The sequence below is a fragment of the Osmerus eperlanus genome, chromosome 2, assembly GCF_963692335.1.
Source record: "Osmerus eperlanus chromosome 2, fOsmEpe2.1, whole genome shotgun sequence".
Taxonomy (NCBI): Eukaryota; Metazoa; Chordata; class Actinopteri; order Osmeriformes; family Osmeridae; genus Osmerus; species Osmerus eperlanus.
Genome location: NC_085019.1, coordinates 5,065,432 through 5,086,624, shown reverse-complemented (window position 1 = coordinate 5,086,624; position 21,193 = coordinate 5,065,432). Strand labels below are relative to the sequence as shown.

General features: G+C 45.8%; 1 protein-coding gene and 1 long non-coding RNA gene across 4 annotated transcripts; one reads left to right on the top strand and one right to left on the bottom strand.

Annotated features, from left to right (window-relative positions):
- The first annotated feature begins 717 nt into the window (after positions 1-717).
- Positions 718-3,818, top strand: LOC134037554 (uncharacterized). 2 transcript variants are annotated; one of them, XR_009932541.1, is made up of 2 exons: positions 718-961; positions 2,761-3,818. It is a non-coding gene; the product is annotated as an uncharacterized LOC134037554 (long non-coding RNA). The 2 variants fall into 2 exon arrangements; XR_009932540.1 differs by having other exon boundaries at positions 718-979.
- Positions 3,819-7,411: 3,593 nt separating this feature from the next.
- Positions 7,412-11,319, bottom strand: LOC134008457 (transcription factor Sox-9-A-like). 2 transcript variants are annotated; one of them, XM_062447854.1, is made up of 4 exons: positions 10,782-11,319; positions 10,584-10,742; positions 10,045-10,292; positions 7,412-9,683 (listed from the first exon to the last, which is right to left on the bottom strand). In XM_062447854.1, exons 1-4 carry the CDS (start codon positions 11,009-11,011, stop codon positions 8,911-8,913), a joined length of 1,410 nt encoding a protein of 469 aa, XP_062303838.1. In that variant the 5' UTR covers positions 11,012-11,319; the 3' UTR covers positions 7,412-8,910. The 2 variants fall into 2 exon arrangements, with proteins under 2 accessions (XP_062303838.1, XP_062303831.1); XM_062447847.1 differs by having other exon boundaries at positions 10,584-11,319.
- Between the last annotated feature and the right edge of the window lie 9,874 nt (positions 11,320-21,193).

The following is a 21,193-nucleotide window of genomic DNA, read 5'->3' as shown; positions in this document are numbered from 1 at the left end:
AAAACAAATGTTCTTCTCTAAAATTAGAGCCACATGAAAGGTTCTGGACAAGAGCCCCACTGTGGTTGGTTTCTGAATGTTCCCCTGTGCGGGAGATAAGGCTGTGAAAAAGTGCTGATGTTTCGGAGGTAGTTGGAAAGCACTAGGCTGCCTGGAGAGAAAATAATAGGGCGCGCTGTAGAGCAAGCCGCCATAACCACCACCCCCAGCCCTGCACATTACTCACTGCACTAAAGACGCTGCATGCATTATAAGGAGGCAGAGAGAGGCGGTGGGGGGGGGGGGGGGAGAAATGGAGGGAGAACGAGAATGAGAAAGAAATAAAGAAAGAAAGAAAGAGAAAGAAAGGGAGAGAAAGAGACCATAGAACGACATCAACTGAGCAACACGGGGCATCTATTATAGAAACACATACTTCGGAATCATGCATTCAGATCCTCTGAGGTTTCATTTGATAGATGCTGTAATCAGAGAGAACCAGCACTGCTCAGTCCCCCCCGCCCGTCCCCGTCCCCTCCTGCAGTAGGAGCAGCTCAACGAGGAAAACTCACCATGATCCACAGGCAAGTCTCCACAGAGAGCACATAACTACTTCTTATTACCCTCCTCAGTCAACATGAGTCAAGGTCCTGCATGTTACAGTGAAGTGACATTTATCTTCCTGTTACGTATGGCTCTTCTGGTGTCTGTCTCTTCCTGGATTGTCAGAGCTGGGCCAGGGCCTCTCCACCGGTCCCTGGCTGAGGCCAGCGTGGAGGAAATGAGGCTGGTGAAGACCCTATTGACCGCTGGCTTTCTGTCCATATTTCATTTAGCCCTTTCCCCAGAGGAGGAGGCCACAGAGACGAACCATGTCAAGGCACATATGTTGGAGTGAGGTCAAGGTTCACTGTGGAGGAGGAGGAAGAGGAGGAGGAGTAGAGGCAGGACAAACTAGCGGAGGACGAGTAGAAATGGGATGGTGAGGAAGACCACAGGGGTGTGAAATCAAACTCCAAACAAAACAACCAATGGTTTCAAATAAACACTCAGGGAAACACACACACACTCGTAAAGTGTATCAACAAGAGAGCATCTGCTAGCTGTGTGTGTGTGTGTCTGTGAGAGAGAGAGAGAGAGAGAGAGAGAGAGAGAGAGAGAGAGAGAGAGAGAGAGAGAGAGAGAGAGAGAGAGAGAGAGAGAGAGAGAGAGAGAGAGAGAGAGAGAGAGAGAGAGAGAGAGAGAGACAGAGGAGAGAAGGCAGTGTTTTTCACAGTACAGAGGCAGAGGAGTCATGGTGGCATCCAACGAAAAGACAATCAGAGCTGATGTTTCCACAGCGTGCATTTGCGTTCTGACCATTTGCCTCTAAGCCATAGTGCGAGGTTAGCCAACTGAATGTTCTGTACCTGTTAATCTCGAAGTCAAACACACACACACACATACCCCTCTCTAAATGTTTGTGTGTTTCCATGAGAATGGCAATCCCAGTGTGTGTAATTAATTGGTTTACTGCCATGCTAGAGAATGTTCACTAAGGAATCTGCATCTGGCCCTGAACTTTACATTGACATTTTGGTTGAGGTATTAACTTATTTGGACAAGGGATTGTGCCTGTCGGGGAGGCGTCTATACAGAACAGAGAGACACAGGAACTGGGAAAACAAGACATGTTGGAGGCTCAATGAGTAAAGAAATACTAGCTGACAATGCCACTGGGTCTCTTAGCATTAGTCTGCTCCACTATACTGCCTGGTTGCCTGAGAGAAACAGCACAAACGCACACACAGCTTGCCCTTACTGCTTGATCAAACCCACCTCTCCCCAATCAGAGAAACTTCAATTCAGCCATTTTCTTTCGTTGAATGTTTTTTCTGTTATCCCAAGGAAGAAGAATCTTTTTTGCTTCAAATCGATATTTTATCTGGATCGTTTTACACTAAAACACAGTACCACAATAAATACAAATTAAAAACACTAAAAGGCTTGATGCAGTCATTGAACAGTTCATCTGCAGGGAACAGGTTAGCGAGACACCTCGGAACATTTTGTTTCATTCATTGTTCTCTCTTCTTTTGTGACAGAGAAGCCTGTCTGTCTATTAAATAAACTTGCTTAGTACATTGCCCCTCAGTCCACGCCTCCAGGATCAGATCCAGGACCTCAGTTTACACCCATATCAAATCTCATACAAGGGTGATATCGTTTTTTTGCTCCCTTTGTGGTTCAACACAACACAAATACGCTGTGTCCAATGGGGACATGCTTGGTAAATGGATATGTCGAGAGAGATTTACAGGGTAATGACAGGAGTTAGCAGAGACTAACTGCAATTCATGTGGAAGGATTATAGTATGGAACTCTCTCTCTTCTAAGTCTAATTGGAAACAAATGGAAAGATGGATGGAAAAATCTCGATTGTTGTTGTAAGGAATCCTGTGCAGAACAATAATGGGATTATAAGGATCTAAGGATGATAAATTTCCTTGACTGTATGAAGGCTTATACAGTACATGCTAACCTGCTCTAGCCATCTAACCAGCTTCTGGCCTGAATTACAGTTAGTTCCTGTGCCCATTAGGCATTTTCATGCTTTTATTACTAAGTTCGGTATTATTTCCATGCCAATCGTAAATCTCCCCTATCAGTAATAATCTCACAGCGCACTCAAATGAAACCCTTGCTTTCGGAAGAACATGTAGAACTGGGTCAACCCAAATCCCAACTAGGCTACCGTACAGCACAATACCATCTGCTTTTCTATCTCTTCGTTTCTTCCAGATAGCCATCCCTGGAGACACGGAGCGCTGGACGGACAGTGACGTGATGGCCCGTGCAGTCTGCTGTGTGTGCCGTGGTCGCAGAGTGCTCCCTCCACCTCTCTCACCCAGCGTGCAGTCTGCTGTGTGTGCCGTGGTCGCAGAGTGCTCCCTCCACCTCTCTCGCCCCCCCTCACCCAGCTTCCTCTCACACTCATCTGGGGCTCCTGAGGCCTCAGACACACTTAATGGGATTATGGTAATATCATTTGGTTCCGCTGACCTGGGACCGGTGCCAGCTTTCTTCCACATGGTCAGACAAAGGGAAGGAGCTCGACATGGGACCCAGAGGACCAGCTGGCCCAGCCAGGTCGCCTGGCAGTCCACCCAGCCTGATGCCCTCGTGGGGTGGCACAAGACAGGGCCAAAGTCCCACTTCCTGAAACACGCAGGAAGTCTCCGAGCGGAATTTGACCGTTGACCGCGTTTAACCGGTTCAGTTACAGGTCTTATGATTCGACTTATTTTGGCCTGACACACAGGATGGCCAGCAACACATAGGTCTGGAGGTAGCCAGCCTGCAGTCCGTGAACTCCCACATCGCAAGGCAGACAACAAGCAGTCTTTACCTCCAGGGTGTCGTTACCATGGACATGGACAACCCCCGACTCACAGATCCCACCCCCACCCTGGCCGCCCAGTACTGGCCTGTTATGTGCCCAGGCTTTGAGGACGAGTCCATCAGCTTGATTTAGCAGGAGTTCCCTTCCCTGGCTGGCTGTGGGTTTTTTTTTTAGCCAGGGTTTAATGGAGTGGGCTATTGAGAAGGAACTCAGAGAGGGGGTCAATTCAAACTGTACTTGTAAGCAGTCCAAACTGCTAGCGCTGGCTCCATAGCTATGGCCTGAAGGATACATGTTAACACTGGAGTACAATGTGGACTGCACTATGCTGTTGAGTGGGATGTTATGTGTGATATGAACAAGTCCAAAACAATGACACACTGTAAGTAAGGTCATAACTGGATAAATGTGTGAGGACAAAGTAGCGGCTGGAATAAAAAAAAAATACAAAACCGTTAGGGTACTGTGTTAGCCTCGAGGAGTGTGTTATTCATTGCGAAGATCCAAGTTCCTGTTGTCGACATCCGTCGCAATGTAATGAATATGGAACACAGGGCACTTCAAAACAAAAATGGAATAGGATGTTCCCTATTTGAACCTCAGCATTTTCAGTTGTACACATGTAGGCATACACACATGTAGAACGTGCATTCACACACACACACAAATGCTTACACGCAACACACAAACACACACACACATCTAATTTATCACCCTGCACCAAGGTACACAGCTCTCTCAATATGTGCACGGCCTTGTTTGTCTGTACTTTGTTTTGTCCCCATTTTACTTTGTTTTCTATTTTACTGTGGTCCAGTTTCCAAGGGTGATTTTTCTCCTTTTTCTTTTCCTCTTCCTTTTGCCCTCCCAGAGACCACCCATCGGGTTCTGCGGGGGCAGACGTCTCTGTGGAATAATAATGGGGTCGTCCTGGGAAAATTGCCCATGGAGGGCCCTGTCTGAGAAAGAGAAAAATTTGGTCTTGTTTCCGATCCTCCTCAAGAACATTCATCAGCCCGCTCCTGCTGTTTGGAGGGGGTCAGTCTGACGGCACATATGCACACATGCTCACACACACACACACACACACGCTTACACACATACACACGTGCTCACGCACACACACACTCGCATGCTTATACACATACGCACACATGCTCACACGTAGCCTACTCACACTTCCACATACACTCGCAGACACACACACACACACAAACGTTTAACTGGATGGACACAGTTGCCACCATGGCAATCTGAGCCACGGTTAAGCTGGGCCATGTGGAGGGACTTTTTCATTCGTTCTGTTTGTCAACTTCTTTTAAGAAAGTTAAGAAACACTGAAGACCAATATGTCCAATTGTAAATTGTGCAACAATGGTGTAGTGTATATCTTAGAACTGATTGATGAAGACATGTCAGTTGGATAACTACAGTGCACTGTAAGCCTTTAGGATGATCAGTTCCATTTGACCAGCTGCATTTGATGAGATGTTTGCCTTGCCATGGTTTCGGTTTGCGCCCTCCCTCAACTTTCCTCCCCTCCTCCCCCCTCTCTTCCCTCCTCTACCCTTTCTTTTTCTCCTCCCCTCCCCCCCCCTGTCTTCTTCCCTCCCTCGGTCTTTAACTGGGTGAGGCTGCACATGTCCATGGCACTGCCCTGACGATGAGTCACACATGCTAAGTAGGGAAAGCCTTGCTGTTGATCTTATTTCCGGGTGGAGCCTTGCCTCGTTGTCACCGATGACACATGACGCACTAATCTGATGAAATCCAATGAAAGTGGTCCTCGTCACCCCCTGGCTGAATTTCAGACTGGAGAGAGAGTCCTGCCCAGCTCTGACTGACCGTCAGCCCCATCTCTTCCTCCTCAGCAGCTGGGGATGATGGAGCACATTTCTGCATGCCTGTGAGGGATCCTGTTTCATACACATCCAGAGTGCATGAGTGGGCTGATAGTTTCCTCAGACTTGCTGGATGATGGGTGTCTAGTCTCACTTATTCTCGCCGGCTCCTGTTTTGAAGGAAAGGACTGGAACGATTGTCCAGAAAGCGATGCAAGAATACTTGTGGAGCTTCCAACACAACTACCTCGTTATCTGGCTTAGTGTCTTCCCTCCACCCTTCTCTTCCCTAAAGGCTCCCCCACTGTCGACCCTCCTTCTTCCCTCTCCTGTGGCCCTGGTCTCCGGTCTCCCCTCGCCCTTTGGCCCTTCAGCCCCCTCCACCTCCGCTTCCCTGCTGCCCTGCTCCAGGTCTGGGCCACTGCAGAGGCAGTGATTGATGCGTCTCAGGGGGTCTACATGGAAGGGGAGCCCACAGCCTGCAGCCTTCCCTGTCATGGTCTAGGGTGGGGGGGTGGTGTAAGGGGGGTTAGGGGGAGTGGAGGGTCTGTCTGCTACCCCATCCCAAGTTACCGCAGCACAACACTACAGGCTCATGCCACAAGCAGACAGATCGCTGTCCTACCCTTGTACAGTAGACCGCAGCTATCAGACAAACTGTGTATGATGCTTTTGTTTACATACATACTACCTGTGGCTTGGAAGAATATCTTCTGTCACTTTCTGTGATGGCCAAAGCTCTAGGCTTTCAACAATGGCATTTTACTGTTTCACTGGTTATTATCATGTCTATCAGCCTACGGTGTTAGAAACTACATAGCAGAACTCAACACACAGCATAACACATGCACCAGTCAGCAGTACAGAAAATACCACTGATAAATTGCACACATCTTTCCAGATAAGTCTGTCAAAGAAGTCCTTCCCCATGATTTTTTCAGTTAGGGGAACCCCCTCCGCCCCCCCCCCCCCCTTACTTCAGGGGAATCCAATGAGGATTGTTGGGACCTTTGACATCCACACACTGACCTGATCGAAAGAAAGCTGAGTCATCATAGCTAGACCATAAAAAGGTTGCTAACGCTAATTAGCTCTCTCACACAGCCATGGCATGACTCATAAAGTAGGATGAGAGTGCCATTGGTCCCGTTTTAGTAGAGTTGGACATTTTCCACACACATTAACTTGAGGTAATTTGGTTCTTGAATCCTGTTTTCAGACCACAAAAGTGTTTTCACCTAGTTGGTGTGGTGTTTAAGTATGAGTTCAAGATCTGGTCATGTAGTCCTGACGCTGGATCGACACCAACAGTCTATGGTGGATGTGGTGGTTTTGTAGACGAGGCGTCCATTAGCTCCAGTGTGATGAGGTGCAGCGGTGGGTGGTAGAGAATGGTTTTAGTCCAGTTGATGTGAGGACAGAGATGTCATCTGAGACTCTGCTTCAGCTTTCAACATGAAGACTCTGTTCCCATACTTGGGCCCTGATTATGTTTACATTGTCTCTGATTTATCGAGGCCAACTCTATTCCTTTTTGCATTGGCCGGTAATGAATAAACAACATTTATAGGCAGTTTGTTGCTGTTAGCAGTGGGGTATACAGGCCTGTGGAGGGTGTGGACATACATCATCTCAATAGGCCGTAGCAACGATGGCCCTGTGACCTCATTGTCTGAGAAGCCAGAAGCTAGCCAACAGTCCACACACCACAAGTCGGCCCGCATGTGGTATTAGCGAGTACAAGTTTGATCTCAGTCTGGCTTTTGAGTCTTGTGAGTGAGACCAAATGTATGTCATATAGCTTCAGTTGCAGCATAGCTTTGCCGTGCAGGATTTTAAATGAAAGGCTAATCAGAACTGTTTAGCTCTTTTACAACAGACATAAGCTTCCATGAACATTGTTTTCGAATTTAGCTTTGAATTTAGTTTTAAATTAAAACAGGAACCTTGTGGATTTGTCGGTCTGTGTGTTCTATACACTTGGTGCCTTTGAATAACAGCCACAGACCAGAGCCTCAGTGATTTAAAGTCAGTAAATGACGTCTCCTTCTTACTGTTTTCCTTCAGTGTATGTTAACTTCCTTCATAAAGTGTTGCAGGAGAATGAGGAAACCCAACTGTTCTGGCATTTACATGATTGAGTGTTCTAGTTCATATCATGCTACCGTCCCTTTAAAAAATAATAGATAAAGGGGACCAGTCAATAACAGTTATTTTCGATATGTTTTCTTTTTATTGCAAACAATATAATACAAAAGATAAGCTTCTTTTAAGACAATGGCATGTTTTACCTATGGAAACAATAATTCATTTGCATTAAGACCATGTCAACATGTGAACTAAGATATTGAATAGGAAAACAAAATAACAACTTTTTTTCAAAAACAAAAAAGTATGCTGGTGATTCTATAGAATAAAAGTCTTTATAATGCAGCCACAACTTTCAATAGCCATTAATCCATATTTGTTAGAATGAAAATAAAAACTTCCAGTTTATTTTTTAGAGATTTAAGATCAAGTTCATCATAATAAGTAATCTGTACATAACTAGATCAAAAAAGGAACATTTAAACCGAAACATTTACAATTGATAAATAAACAAAATGCTTACAATTTGTACCACATAAGACAGCAAAACCTTATGCAGAAAACCTTTTCATTTCAATTAGTTGCTGCTGAATTAAAAGATAAATTGCAAATAGTAATTATTTTCAAATAAAATTAATGCTAAGGAATAAATTAAGAGGGTTAAGAACTGGAAGGGGCTGTTGGAATGAGAAAGGTTACGGCAGACTCAGCCGAGACCTGCAGGAGAGACTCAGGTCAAAGGGCACTTCCTGTAGCTCCCCAAGCAGGAAGTGAGAACTCAGCTGTGGCTTCTACACGGCAACGTTAGCATACAGAGCTATCTTTCTCCACTCTGGCAACAGGCACCAATGGTATGAAGGCAATACTCAGATGAATAGATACATTGCTCAGTCACATCTAGCTACATAGTAAGGCCCCTGATAGATCTACATGGCACCTGCTATGGCATCTCCAACACAACAACTTGAGCTAATGTGCTAAAGCGACAACAACAAATTATATTCATCTGCCTAACTCACATATGGACTGTCATATCTTGGGACACAGCTGGGCCCTCTAAAACTATTTGAACCAACTTTGCTCAATTCTTACAATAAAATATGTACAGTACAGAGGATCAAAGCAGAAATGTGTTATAAGACGGCAGTGTCGGGTCAAGGGACGTTCTGACTTCCTGTACAAAAATACATCAGTGAGAAGTAGTAAGGCTTCATAGGACTTTATCCTGCTGCACTCTTCCTCATTATAAATGTATAAATCCCCTGTAAAGATGACGACGAACCAAAGAGCAGAACACATACACAGTACATACTAAAATATTCATGACCAATATGTCCTCACGGAGGATCTTTTCAGAAGAGTTTCTTTACATTATATCTAAAAAAAATATAATCACAACTCCAAGCATTAAAAAAAAAAGGCACTGTCGTGAGCCATTCCAAAGATATATATATTCATATATTTTCAGTACTATAAAAAGTCCTTGTCATGTTTCTCTGTTGGTGGTGAAGGGTAATGTGGCATGGTGGCTGTAGGCCACGGGGTGGGAGCAAGTCTCTGGGTGGTGTGGAGGAGGGCTGGATCAGTCTGTGCTGGGGGGGGAAGCCCTAGCTGTGGCTCTCAGGGCCTGGACAGCTGTGTGTAGACAGGCTGCTGCTCCCAGTGCTGTGGACTGTGGGTCTGGGGAACGGAGGGCACCCCCGTGGGGTCAGCGATAGGGGTGTACATGGGCCTCTGGCTGGGGCTCATGTAGCTGAAGGTGGAGTAGATGCCGGAGCCCTGGCTGGCGGCGTGGCTGTAGTAGGAGTTGGCGCCGCCCTGGTGGTCTGAATAGTCATACTGCGCCCGGGTGATGGAGGGGTAGGAGGCGGCGCTGTAGTGCTGCAGGTTGAAGGAGCCGTAGGCCGCGTGCTGGGGGGAACCCTGCTGCTGCTCGCTGTAGTGGCTGGGGCTCAGCTGCTCCGTCTTGATCTGGGTGGTTCTCTGCTGGCCCTGGGCCTGGGCCTGATCCCCGCCCGCACCCAGGGTGGTCAGAGAGTGCTGCTGCTGCTGCTGCTGCTTGGACATCCAGCCGTGGACCGCTGCACTGGCTGCCTGGCTGGCGGAGGAGCTGCTGATGCCGTAGCTGCCTGTGTAGCCGGCCTGAGCTCCAGAAGGCCCCCCCGGGTGGCCGTGCGGGGGCAGGTACTGGTCAAACTCGTTGACGTCGAAGGCCTCGATGTTGGAGATCACGTCACTGCTCAGCTCACCAATATCCACATCCCTGAAATCGATGTTGAGCTGGCGGCCGGTGCCATCTTGCATTGGGCGACCCTCTCTCTTCAGGTCGGCTTTGCCACTGGGAAGGTCCGTTTTAGGGGTGGTGGGTGGCGTTGGCGGTCCCTGAGACTGACCTAAAGAGGGAAGCAAGACAACTTTTTTATTTCACTATGTCCACAAGATATTAAACAGGGTTCCAATAAAGATTTATGAGTTTCCCTGCAACAGTGACTGGTGACATAATACAGTATGTTCACAAGAGTTTCTGAAGAGGAAGAGATAAGTGCTGGTGTAAAGACAGGTGGTATATTTGCATGATGGCTTGTAAAAACACTAATCATTTACAGGTGTCTGTTCAGTGTGGCTTCTAAAATGCGAAAACGTCAAGCCAAGAGAAACTTAAAAATTAAATTGTCAAAACATTTATCTTTACTTCACAAATTAGCATTTATCATCATCTTTTCCAGAGTAAACTAGTAAAAAAATGTTCTTTACCTGAATGTTCGCCAGGGGAATGCACTTCGCCCATGCTAGAAGCAGGAGAATCAGCCTGTTGAAGCGCCTTGAAGATGGCATTGGGAGAGATGTGGGTTTGCTCCCCGTCCTCAGACTCGCTCTGTCCGTTCTTGACTGATTTTCTACGTCTTGGCTGATACTTATAATCAGGATGGTCTTTCTTATGCTGAACTCGCAAACGCTCAGCCTCTTCCACGAATGGACGCTTCTCTCCTTCGTTAAGCAATCTGAAAATCACAACGAAAACGTGCAAATATTAATTTCCATGTTTCTGCGGAGATTGCATTGAAACAAGCTTTGAAATTAGCTACATTAAATAATTATTAGTATTTACTCGTGGACAAATAATGCATGGTGAAAATTAACATGAAGAGAAGCCTAATGTTACTTATACCGTAAACACGTTACTGCTTCAATAACACAAATGGTAATGCACACAAACACAAAAGCAATCGTTATGACTGTGCTATGATAACGCAACTGCGGCCGTGCGTGAAAGTGATGAGGAATAAACCTACCTCCAGAGTTTCCCGAGAGTTTTGCTGAGTTCTGCGTTGTGAAGATGCGGATATTGGTCTGCCAGTTTCCTACGAGCGGCTTGAGCCCACACCATAAAAGCATTCATGGGTCTCTTGACATGTGGCTTGCTTTTGCTGGAGCCGTTTACGCGGACTGGCATGGGCACCAGGGTCCAGTCGTAGCCCTTTAGCACCTGCGAGACCGCATCTCTGATACAAACGGGGAACTTGTCTCCCTCCTCCTTTCCGAGAGGTCCATCTGGGCACAGAAGATGGTTATCTGACGGCCGGGTGTTCTCGGTGTCAGAGCCGGACCCTGATGGACAGGGCGAACCAGCCGAATCGTCGGACATGCTTGGGCTTGGAGCGTCAGAGAGACACTTCTCCTGTTCGTCTGTCATCTTCAGGTAGGGGTCGAGTAGATTCATGCGAAATAATTTGCGAACAGCAAGTTGAAATGAATATCTCTTGGGAAGAAAATTCCGTTCTTTTCAGGTTTTAGAATCCCTCAGTTGTAACCAAAGGCTAGAGTTGTCGAGGAGTCGCGCAAATTGATTGACAAATTTCACTCCACCAGAGCAATCTGTCAGAATGTAGCTAAAGTCCTTTCAAGTCTCCTTCAATCGTTTTTGTGCGAGCTACAAGCAAATACGAAAAGTGGACACTGCGGACGAAAGAATGTTTTGCAAAAATATTAAATGACAATATATAGGCAAGTTTTGCAGAAAGTGCCCGCTGTTCAAGATTACTGAGAAGTCTGAAGCGAAGGCTCCATTTATAAAGGAGACGAAGAAAGTGATTGGATGAAATTCTAGGAGGCGGAGACGAAATTCGAGTAGGCCTACTCAACAACAGTGAGATTCACCTCTTAATTACACCGAATAGGTATAGGCTAAACATACCTCATTAACTTTACATTTTATTAGTTGGTTTATTATAAACAGTCTAAAAATTCATTATTATTTAGATATGCCAAGGACAGGCAGGGGATGGAAGAAAAGAAAAACTGCCATTTACAGAAGGGGTCAGGTTTGGAGTATAGACGATATACTTCATAACATATTCAAGACCAAGACATTCATTATCAATTATTTCAAAACGACAATTTCTTCTCTATATATTCACTGTGCATGTTGTATAGAACTAGTTGTCATTTTTTCCCCACAAAACAAAATATAGAATAAATAGAAACGTTTACTTGTACGTTTTGTGGCTAGTCGGCCTGTTGTCAGACCGGGGTGGCTTCATGATAAATGTCAAGAAACACACAGTATGGATGTCTTTGTGAAATAAGATGAAATAGGGGTTTCAGACTGGAGAGTGCAGCGTGAAGCAGGAGTGCCTACCAATTCCAGGCTTACCAATAGGGGGAGACAGCAGTCCAGAAACTTACTGCACGTGTGGTGTGCTGCCTTTCACAATGTAGGGAAATAAATATATCTTGATAAACAATCATGTGTAGGCTATAAAATAAGCAAATACACAATCGAAACATATTTGAGCATATAGTCTGGTTATCTATATTTATTAGTTACGTGTAATGCAGGACGACATGTTATTGTGAAGACTAGTTACAAATAAAAGTATCCCAAACATTTTAAATAAAATGTGTACAAGATCCTTTAAAATATGAATAGAACAGATAATTGAGGCAAACAAAACCTTATGAATGTCAGACAATACATGCATATTGTCACGGGCTTTACAAGCAAACTAAAAGTATGGTACAGAAGCAAAATGCCTTGAATCTCTGTCTGCATCTTTCCGTTTCATTTTTTTTCTCTCTTTATCTCTTTCCCTCTTTCGCCAATGCATTCCATTCAATGATTCCATTAGATGATAGATAAATATATAGATAGATAGATAGATAGATAGATAGATAGACAGATAGACAGATAGATAATCATATCAAGTATTTCTGTTATTAATTTGCTTTTCATTTCAAATATTATTAACTGTTTTAATCATATTTAAGTGAAATAGATGATGATATAATAATGTATTACAGTTTGAAGTGGTAGAGGTAGAATATGTATCATGATCACATCCCAAAATTATTAAACAACTTTACTCTATCGAAAATGTTCTGACTCCTACATCTAAAATCAAACCATTTTATTTTCATCACAAACGGAAACGAAACAAATGTGTCGCCAGCAGTAAAATCTACCTTTCTGGGCGCGTTCCAACTCTTGTGTGAGTCGCGACAAAGGCTTCTTTGTAGAGCTTGCTCACTAATCTTACTATTTAATTTTAGAAACTTAATCCGAATATGAAGTTCCAAATTCCGATATAGGTTCGGAGTTATCTATTTTGTAGTTCCATATTTCATTAAATCTAATATAATTAAATGCACTATCGATTTTATATAGGCTTAATTGTATTTCTTTATTTCTGTCTTATACCTTCTACCTCCGTAACATCTATCTGCTAATCAGAACATGTAATAATAATAATAATAATATTATAAGTGCATATAATATTATTAACAACAACAGTGACAACAACATCAGCAATTATAACTGCTTTCATGCATAATTTAATTGTTAATTGTTATAATTATTGTTATTGAAATAATTACAACAATGATGATAGCTAATAACTGATAACGTTGATCAAACATTAACAATAATAACAATAATACAAACACAGTTATTATGATCTATATATTGTTCCAAGGTAAGGTGGGGGAAAATAATACAATTAAGATGTATTTTAGTCTCTAAGATAGAAGGGATTCATATATCATGCGTTCAAAATAAGGTTCTAATTATATTTTTGAAACATGCATATATACACCTTATTGCGTGGCTGCAATGGACCTCTGAAGTTGAATCCAAACTAGGCTAATGTGCCAGTAAGTATTCTCCTTCATATCTCAGAACTCCAGGGGGTCATCACCCGGCATTTTCATTATAATCAGCCTGATTGGCCTGTCAGCTGTACCTGTAATTACTCCTCTCTCTCACTCTTATTGGCTGACTGGACCCAGAGTCAGTCGAGCATGCCCTCTGTCAAGCCTCACTCGCCCCCTACTTGCAGCTGGATGACATAAGCCACAGAAACGCTATACCCCCAAAATGCATGTTGGGGAGACAGGGGGAATTGGATAAACTGTGGGTTAGGTTGTTTTTGTTTCATCGGCAGTTAGAAGGTATAATTATCCTGATTTTATAACTCATCAAGGTAACATTACTCTAATACCTGACCGAGAACCTTGGGCAATTTCCCTCCACTTTTTAAGAGGTGTATCTAATTCCTGGGTTGTGGTGCTTGTGGTTCACGTGTACTGTGCAGTCCATGTCAACATTATTTCAACAGTCAAAGTCTGGCTAAAATGATACCTCAGTATTGCCTTTGCTTGAAGGCAATGGAAGTGGCTTAGTGGATACAGAGCGAGGCTACTTTCTACACATGATATTGAGAAAATAGGATCACGTGAACTCTGTACCCTGCTCTCCAGTTGCTAGGACAACAAGGATACTGATTCTGTCTCAGTGTCCTTGCTTAGGTTTCAAACAACTCTGAGACTTCTGAGGGGGGGGGGGGGGAGGGAGGGAGGAAGGAAGGGGGGGGGGCACTGTGCACACACACAGTTTGTGTTTATGTGTAGTGTGTGTTTATGTGTTGATCTGTGAGCGAGGATGCAGAGGTTGACATCAAGGCACTACGCACACACAGTGTATTTGTGTTTTGGTGCGGTGGGCTTGTACAGTATGCGTTTCTCTGAGAGGGTCTGGGTCCTGACTAGAGTGTGTGTCTGTGTGCATGTGTGTGCGTGTCTGTGCATGTGTGTGCGTGTGTGCATGTGTATGTGCGTCCTTCAAATCTCAAACCAGGTCTAGGGTAGTGTTGGTGGGCCAGGGGGACATAGACACCCAGGCCCTGACGGTGTGAGGGGTGCCCGTCTGTAGACACAGAAGGCCTTGGGAAACTTCTCAGCTTGACTTCGAGCCACAGCGTTAAAAATTGGGGGCAAACACTAGGAGTAAACTGCTAAATCATGTCTTCCACCTCTCTTTGCTCTCTCGGATTCCACTGCAAATGTTTGAGCTAACCGACTCTCTTTTTGAAAGTGTTTTTTTTGTTGCGCATGTATGGAAAGGTGTGCTTGTGTGTGGGGGGTGTTTGGATGTACAGTAGGAATCATACCAGTGTCTGTTTAGAGCCGTTTACAAACCTTTTGTCTCCACCTAGTTGAAATCATGGTGAATACTGTTGAAACATGTCTATAATCAAAGGACCTATAAATCCTCTTTACATACTGGCCACTTCGCCTAAATCTGTATATCAATGTATAATATATATTATTCAATCCAATGACTTTTTTGTAACACTTTTTGTGACTGTTTTACGGTACCTTAAACAGTAAGCATCACCTCTAGCCTGTCCAAACTATTTGACCTGATCTCATTGCGATTGTAGGTTCCAGAACCTCTGGTGAACCATGACTAGGCAGTCTACTCCAGAATATGCAGAGAGGCTCCATGAATGTGCTGAGATGGGTGTGTACTGTAGCAGCGGTGGCCCACTGTGGTGAAAGAGGTCGGGCCATCGGCTTGTTTGACTTACCTGGTCGTCGCCCCGCGAAGAACGAGAGGAATTCCTCCGGTGATCGATGATGTGGCAGAGGTAGAGGAGGCAGAGGTGGGCCGGGACCAGGGAGTACGGCCATCACACCTGCCTGATACTTTCCCCCGGGGAGCGCCAGCTGGGCATAGCAGACGGGAGGGGAAAGAGGGGAAGGAGGAAGGGCGGATGAGGGGTGGTGGTGGTGGGGGGCGATGGTGGCGGTGGTGGGGCGGGGGGGGTGGGGGGGGTCTTGGAGCAGGAGGGGGCATGGAGATGCTGCCTCATTCGGATCACTTGAACTCCCCTTCCGCCTGCTCTCGCTTGTTTGCCTTTCCGACGTGCAACTATTTGTCGTATTCCAAACCCCGCTGGCTTCAGGTTGAGGAAGGGGATAGTTCCCCGGCAGCCTGTCAGGACCCCATCAGGACCCCTCCCTGACTGATGGGCTGCCGTGTTGTTTGCCCAAGGTAGATCAGAGCGCTTTGGGCACGGGCAGCTGTTGACACATGACATTTTGCTGAGGCTAACGTTTAAACAGGACTTATCAAGGCCCTGACACCTTCAGAAGGATGGGCTGAGCGTCCCCTCCCTCCCTCGTTCACACCTCCCTGCCATGCAGGACCACTGCTGCTTTCAGTTGCTCTGCCAGAACGTCTGGAGAGAGGAACCGTCCGGGACTCGCTGAGCCAACGCTGGAAACAGCACAGCTGTCCTCTCTGGGTTAGGATCAGATGGATTTCACTTGAGGCAGTTTAGGAAGCACATTGTCATTTCAAGACGGAAATCTAAGCAAATCATTTGTCCATTGATCATTTCAAAGAACAAAAAATAGAATACAAAAATTTTAGGCATCAATCATTTCAAATCATTTGAAAAGCTTACATTTTCTGTCGTAGTACCTATACACTTTAGGGATTCAAACTGTGCAATGTTTAACTTTCATAATAAATATTAGGTCATTTACTTTGTTAAAAAACGTTTTTTTGTAATTGTGGAGATTGTTGAGCCTCACACTATAATTCACCTTTCAGGCTACCCCAATAACAAACCTAGCAAAGTCTCCCCTCCAATATTGAACTCTGATGAGTGAATGAAGTCACCTTCCATGCCTCCAGGTGAAATGACCTCTAAGCAGTTTAAATGACAATGACATGCTGGGAGGGAATGGTCCTGTGTGAGCTCTGCAGGTCACTCTCCTGGCCTTTCACTCTAACCTGTCATTAGGGCTCAATAACAATGCCTTATTATCCCTGTGCTAAATACATTTCATGACATCAAATGGCTAGGTCTTTGTAGGAGCAACAATGCTCTGAAGTTCCTTGCCAGGGGTCTGGACAACAAACAGATGATGTACAGAGAAAGCTTTTATATGGATATGATTAAAATATCTATCTATATATCTATATCTGTCTATCTGTCTATCTGTCTGTATTGTCTGTCTGTATTGTCTGTCTGTATTGTCTGTCTCTCTGTCTCTCTGTCTCTCTCTATGTCTATTTGTCTTGGTAATGGAAGTGTCTGGTGCGCTGTGCTGACTCAGCCTGGCAGACGGGCAGACAGCTCTAGCAGGTCTGTGGCACGGCGACACATCAAAAGAACACTCAGCCGTTTCCTATGATGTCAGCCTCTCGCTCCTCTCCTCTCCACAACACTGAAACACCTCCCATCAAAGGACCTGTGTGTTGTTTCCCACGCAATGGAAAAGCTAAACCTCAACTCTCTCCCACTGGTTTAACTACTCTTAAAGGATAACACAACAACTGTTCATTTCCTCCTGAAAACAGGCATAGCAGCTTCCCCCCACTTCCTCAAAATCTTCAGAGATTCATCCTCATTACGTAAATCAAGACATGTACACTGGAGTTACACATAGATACTTGCTCCACAGCCTGATTCATTTGTTTAACCTGCATACGGCACAACAAAATTAGAGCAAAGTACTATGTCTGTCATTTATAAATAGCACTCTGTGATGAGGCACATCACTGGGTCTCACACAGGTTTCATGACATGTTATTGTCCAACCAACCCCTCCTCTCTATCTCTCTCTCTTTCTCTCTCTCCCTTTCTCTCTCTCTCTCTCTCTCCCTCCCTCTCTCTCTCTCTCTCCCTCTCTCCTACCACCTTTCCTCTTTTTCTCTCATCAGAGCTCACAGGAGCCGGAAGAAAAGCCCCATTCTTTGTGCACAGTCACCGTGATGGTTGAAATGCCTACTTAATGAAAGAGTGATGAGATCTGAGGGCCTTCCAGGGCCTAGCACCTGCCTCTCCACCACGACCAACCCCCAATAGACCAGTCACATTGAGGCCCCCCCTCAACTTCCTAAACATCCACTTCCTCTCAAGTGTTTTAGACGAGAACTCGTACAATACTTTGATGGGAGCTGTTGCCATTGAGGGGGCACAGGGTAAATAGATATTGATCCTGTGTGGCCGATCAGGTCCAGGTCCCTTCATATAGATCTCCACTGGGGATTTCAGCATTAGAGCGTGGAAATGGGATTAGTACATTGAGAGGGGCAGGAGGGAAAGCTGAACAATGGCATACTTCAAGGGCTTTAAAACAGTGTCAGATTACAATGAGCAGTGCCAAGTCCATCGTTTTGATAAATCCCATTTTCTTTCGGATTAAAGTAAGAACAAATGATAGTCAAGGACTAATGCATTTTTGTGAAATGATTACTGACATTTAAATCTCATGTAGGTTTTAAAAATGTGGATTTATCATGTCGGTGTAATACATTATATTGTGAGCACAGTTCTTTTTGTCCGGGGTGGATATTTCAGACAGAGCACAGAAAAACGCATAACAAATCCAAAAATCTGTCCCATGATACCAGACCACAAGGACCAGCAAAAGATACTTCCAACTGAAAACAGACCGGCTCGAGGGATTGCTAAAAAAAAGAAATTGTTGGGAAATGCAGAAAGACCTTAATACATACACTATGTTCTTAAAAATTTGACCATATAATGGGCCACAACAGGGGTTGCTTCCCACTTTTTCTACCTCCTCCCCTCACTCCCAACTCTTTCCTTCCGTCCTCTCTCCTCCTTCTGTCCGCATCTCACGATCACACTGTTAAGTGGGGGAGGCAGCACGAACCAAGGGCCGGCTGCGAAGAAGGAGAGAGAGGTTAAGTGAAATGTGTGCCAAGGATAATAGAGTGCTCTGGGCTGCGTGTCTCTCGTCTCTCCTTGCCTCTCCTCTCTCCTTTTCTTTCAATCTCCCTCCCTCCCTCCGTCCCTCCCTCCCTCCCTCCTTCCCTCCCTCCTTCCCTCCCTCCCTCCCTCCCTCCCTCCCTCCCTCCCTCCCTCCCTCCCTCCCTCCCTCCCTCCCCTCTCTCCTCTCCTTTCTCCCCTCCTCTTCTCTCTACCTTCTCTCCTCGCTCCCCTCTCTACTCTCTCAGCTTCTCTCCTCTTTCCACCCCTCTCCTCTGATCTCCACTCCCCAGGAGTGCTCCCGTGTTCGGGTCGGCACGGCTCCGGCAGGGAGGCTCCATCTAATTGGCCGGGCCCAGCGGTGGTGGCCCCAAGTCTCCGGGAGCCGGGCTTCTGCGTTCTAACGTTACACTCGGAGGAAATTGTCCTCCTCGATTTCCTGAGATCCAATATGCGAGTGTGGAGCTTGTGACTCTTGGTGGGAGTAAGGAGAGTGTAATTGGTTTATTAGATTTGCCAGGAGTCCTGTCCTGTCTGTCTGCTAGCTAGCCAGAGCTGGAGTCACTCGCTGGGCAACTGATGAGCTCACCACAGGCTAGCTGGCCTAACACCTGGCTATACCTACATGTCGGGAGGATTACTGTAAGGGACAAAGGAATGTCAGCACGTGTGTGAATGAGCCTGAAGCCAATGGTTTCAGTCGTAAATGAGTTTCTGTTCTGTCATTGTAATAAAAAACGGGTATAGAAACTGCGTCAGCATGGCAGTTGAAGGGGGATATTTGAAGCCAGCCGGGATGGTTCAGTAACTGTCTCGTCGCTCATTGTTTACTCACTGTATCTGAGGAGAGGCAGACTTTGCTTGGTGACTCAATTATGTGGGGAGGACTGTGTTAGGGGAGGGCAGTCTGTGGCTGTGTTTGTGTGTGTGTCTGTACGTGTGTGTGTGTGTGTGTGTAAGTGTGTTTGTGTGCATATGTGTGTGTGTGTGTCCGCAACAATGTTTCTGCGCATGTGTCTGTGAGGTCGGTAAAGCTGTATTGACACAAACTCGGGGGAAGAGTTCCATTCTCACAGCGAGTGTCTGTCTGGCCCGCAGCGCGGCCGTGACTCACCAGCAGGTTATCAGGTACCTGTGACCCCTCTTATCGTAGCGCCACGGTCTGTAATTACAAATCTAGTGTTACCTACACCTCTCTGCACTCCCGTGACCCGCGGCCACACAGCCCCAGCACACCTCCACCTCCACTCAGTGAAGCGGCTCACTGGAGCCTATCTCTTTTATAGGGGGCCCTCACAGGCCTAGCGAGGGACACACAGATGGGGAAGCTGGAGAGGCAGGGATGTAAAGTTGGATGGGGGCACTGGGGGTGGGGGCACTGAGGCGGTTGTGGTGGGGGTGTGTGTGGTGTGGGGGGGGGGGGGGGGGGGGTTCTCAGTAACCACGGTTGAAGTCTCCAGGGCAGCCACTTAAAATCGGGGCATGGAGCAGGAAGCAACAGAACACCTCTGAATGTTCCTCACCAGCGTGGAGATCACAGGCCAGGGAGGGGGAGGGCGGGCGGGCGGGCGAGGGAGAGGAGAGGAGGGTACCGTTCCCTCGGGTGCTCCAGGGTTCAGGGCTGAGGTGTGGACTCATGCAGGGGGAAAAACAACACATAGGGGGAAAAAGGGAGCGAATCTGAGCCGTGCCCACGGTTGATGTCTGTCTCTGCTCTTCCTGCTTTCCCTCAGTGGGGAAACCCAGACCAGTCGAATGGCTTATCATCTCAGAAGATATCAAGTAGCCACTGTGAGGCTTGGTCAACCCACTGTGGTCAGTGAAATTAAGAATTCTACAGGATGGTTTAAGTGAGTGCAGTCGCTTCGAATCAAAACTTCCACTTATCACGGTGGATACTACCAGGCCGAAGTTCATGATGGCGCAGGATGCTGAGGAACGTGGCTCACTGTGTCAGAGAGAGAGAGTGTGTGTGTAATAATATGTATTTTTTTGTCTGTCATTTCGTGTCTATGTAAAAAAAAAATGCTAAAGATGGGATTTAGGATTCTACGGTATGCTCATTTCTGAAACTATTTTGATGGTATGTGTCCAACACACACACACCAACGGCCATATACGTTCACCCTGGGTGTATAATCAAAACAGAAAAAGAGGTGCGTATGAAGGTGGAAATCCCTCCTGCTTTGGAGGCGTTTCACGCGTGACTAGCAAGCTCCTTTGTCCTGGGCAGTGGCAGGACATACACAGTCACCTCCTCAACAGGCGCCAGCTGATTTTTATCGCTTTGGAAAACCGACCCCACTTCCCCAAGCTGGGACTCTCTCGGGTCCGGCATGAATTTAACATTGACATGGATGAAAACAGGAAACTCTATACGGGCTCTGCTTCAATCCGCCGTCAACAGCCTCAATTATAAAGAAGTAATACCTGTGCTTTATTTTCGGGAAAATAAATACGCGTGAGCTTCGAAAACATTCGGTTTATTTGACTATGTTTTTTTTTTCTCTTCTCTTGCCACTTCAGCCGTTTGACCTCTTTTCCATAAAGACTTCTCTAGAGGATGGGAGGGCCTTCCCAGATGAGGGGGGTTTCAACTTCTCTCAGCCAATCAGACACACATGATCTGTGGTCCTATGATAGGTGCGCAGTCTAGAGGTGAACTGATTCAATGAGACACCTAACATTACTTTACTTCTCGCCTATTTGATTTTTTGTTATAATAATAATAATAATAATTTCCTCTGTCCTTTCTCTTGGTTTTATGTTGGTTTCGGAATGATCTGTGGGTAACTGTGAAGACCTCTGGTGGGGAAAAAAACAGATAAAACATTATTCGATTTTTACCTTCATTACATACTATGCGATCACCATTT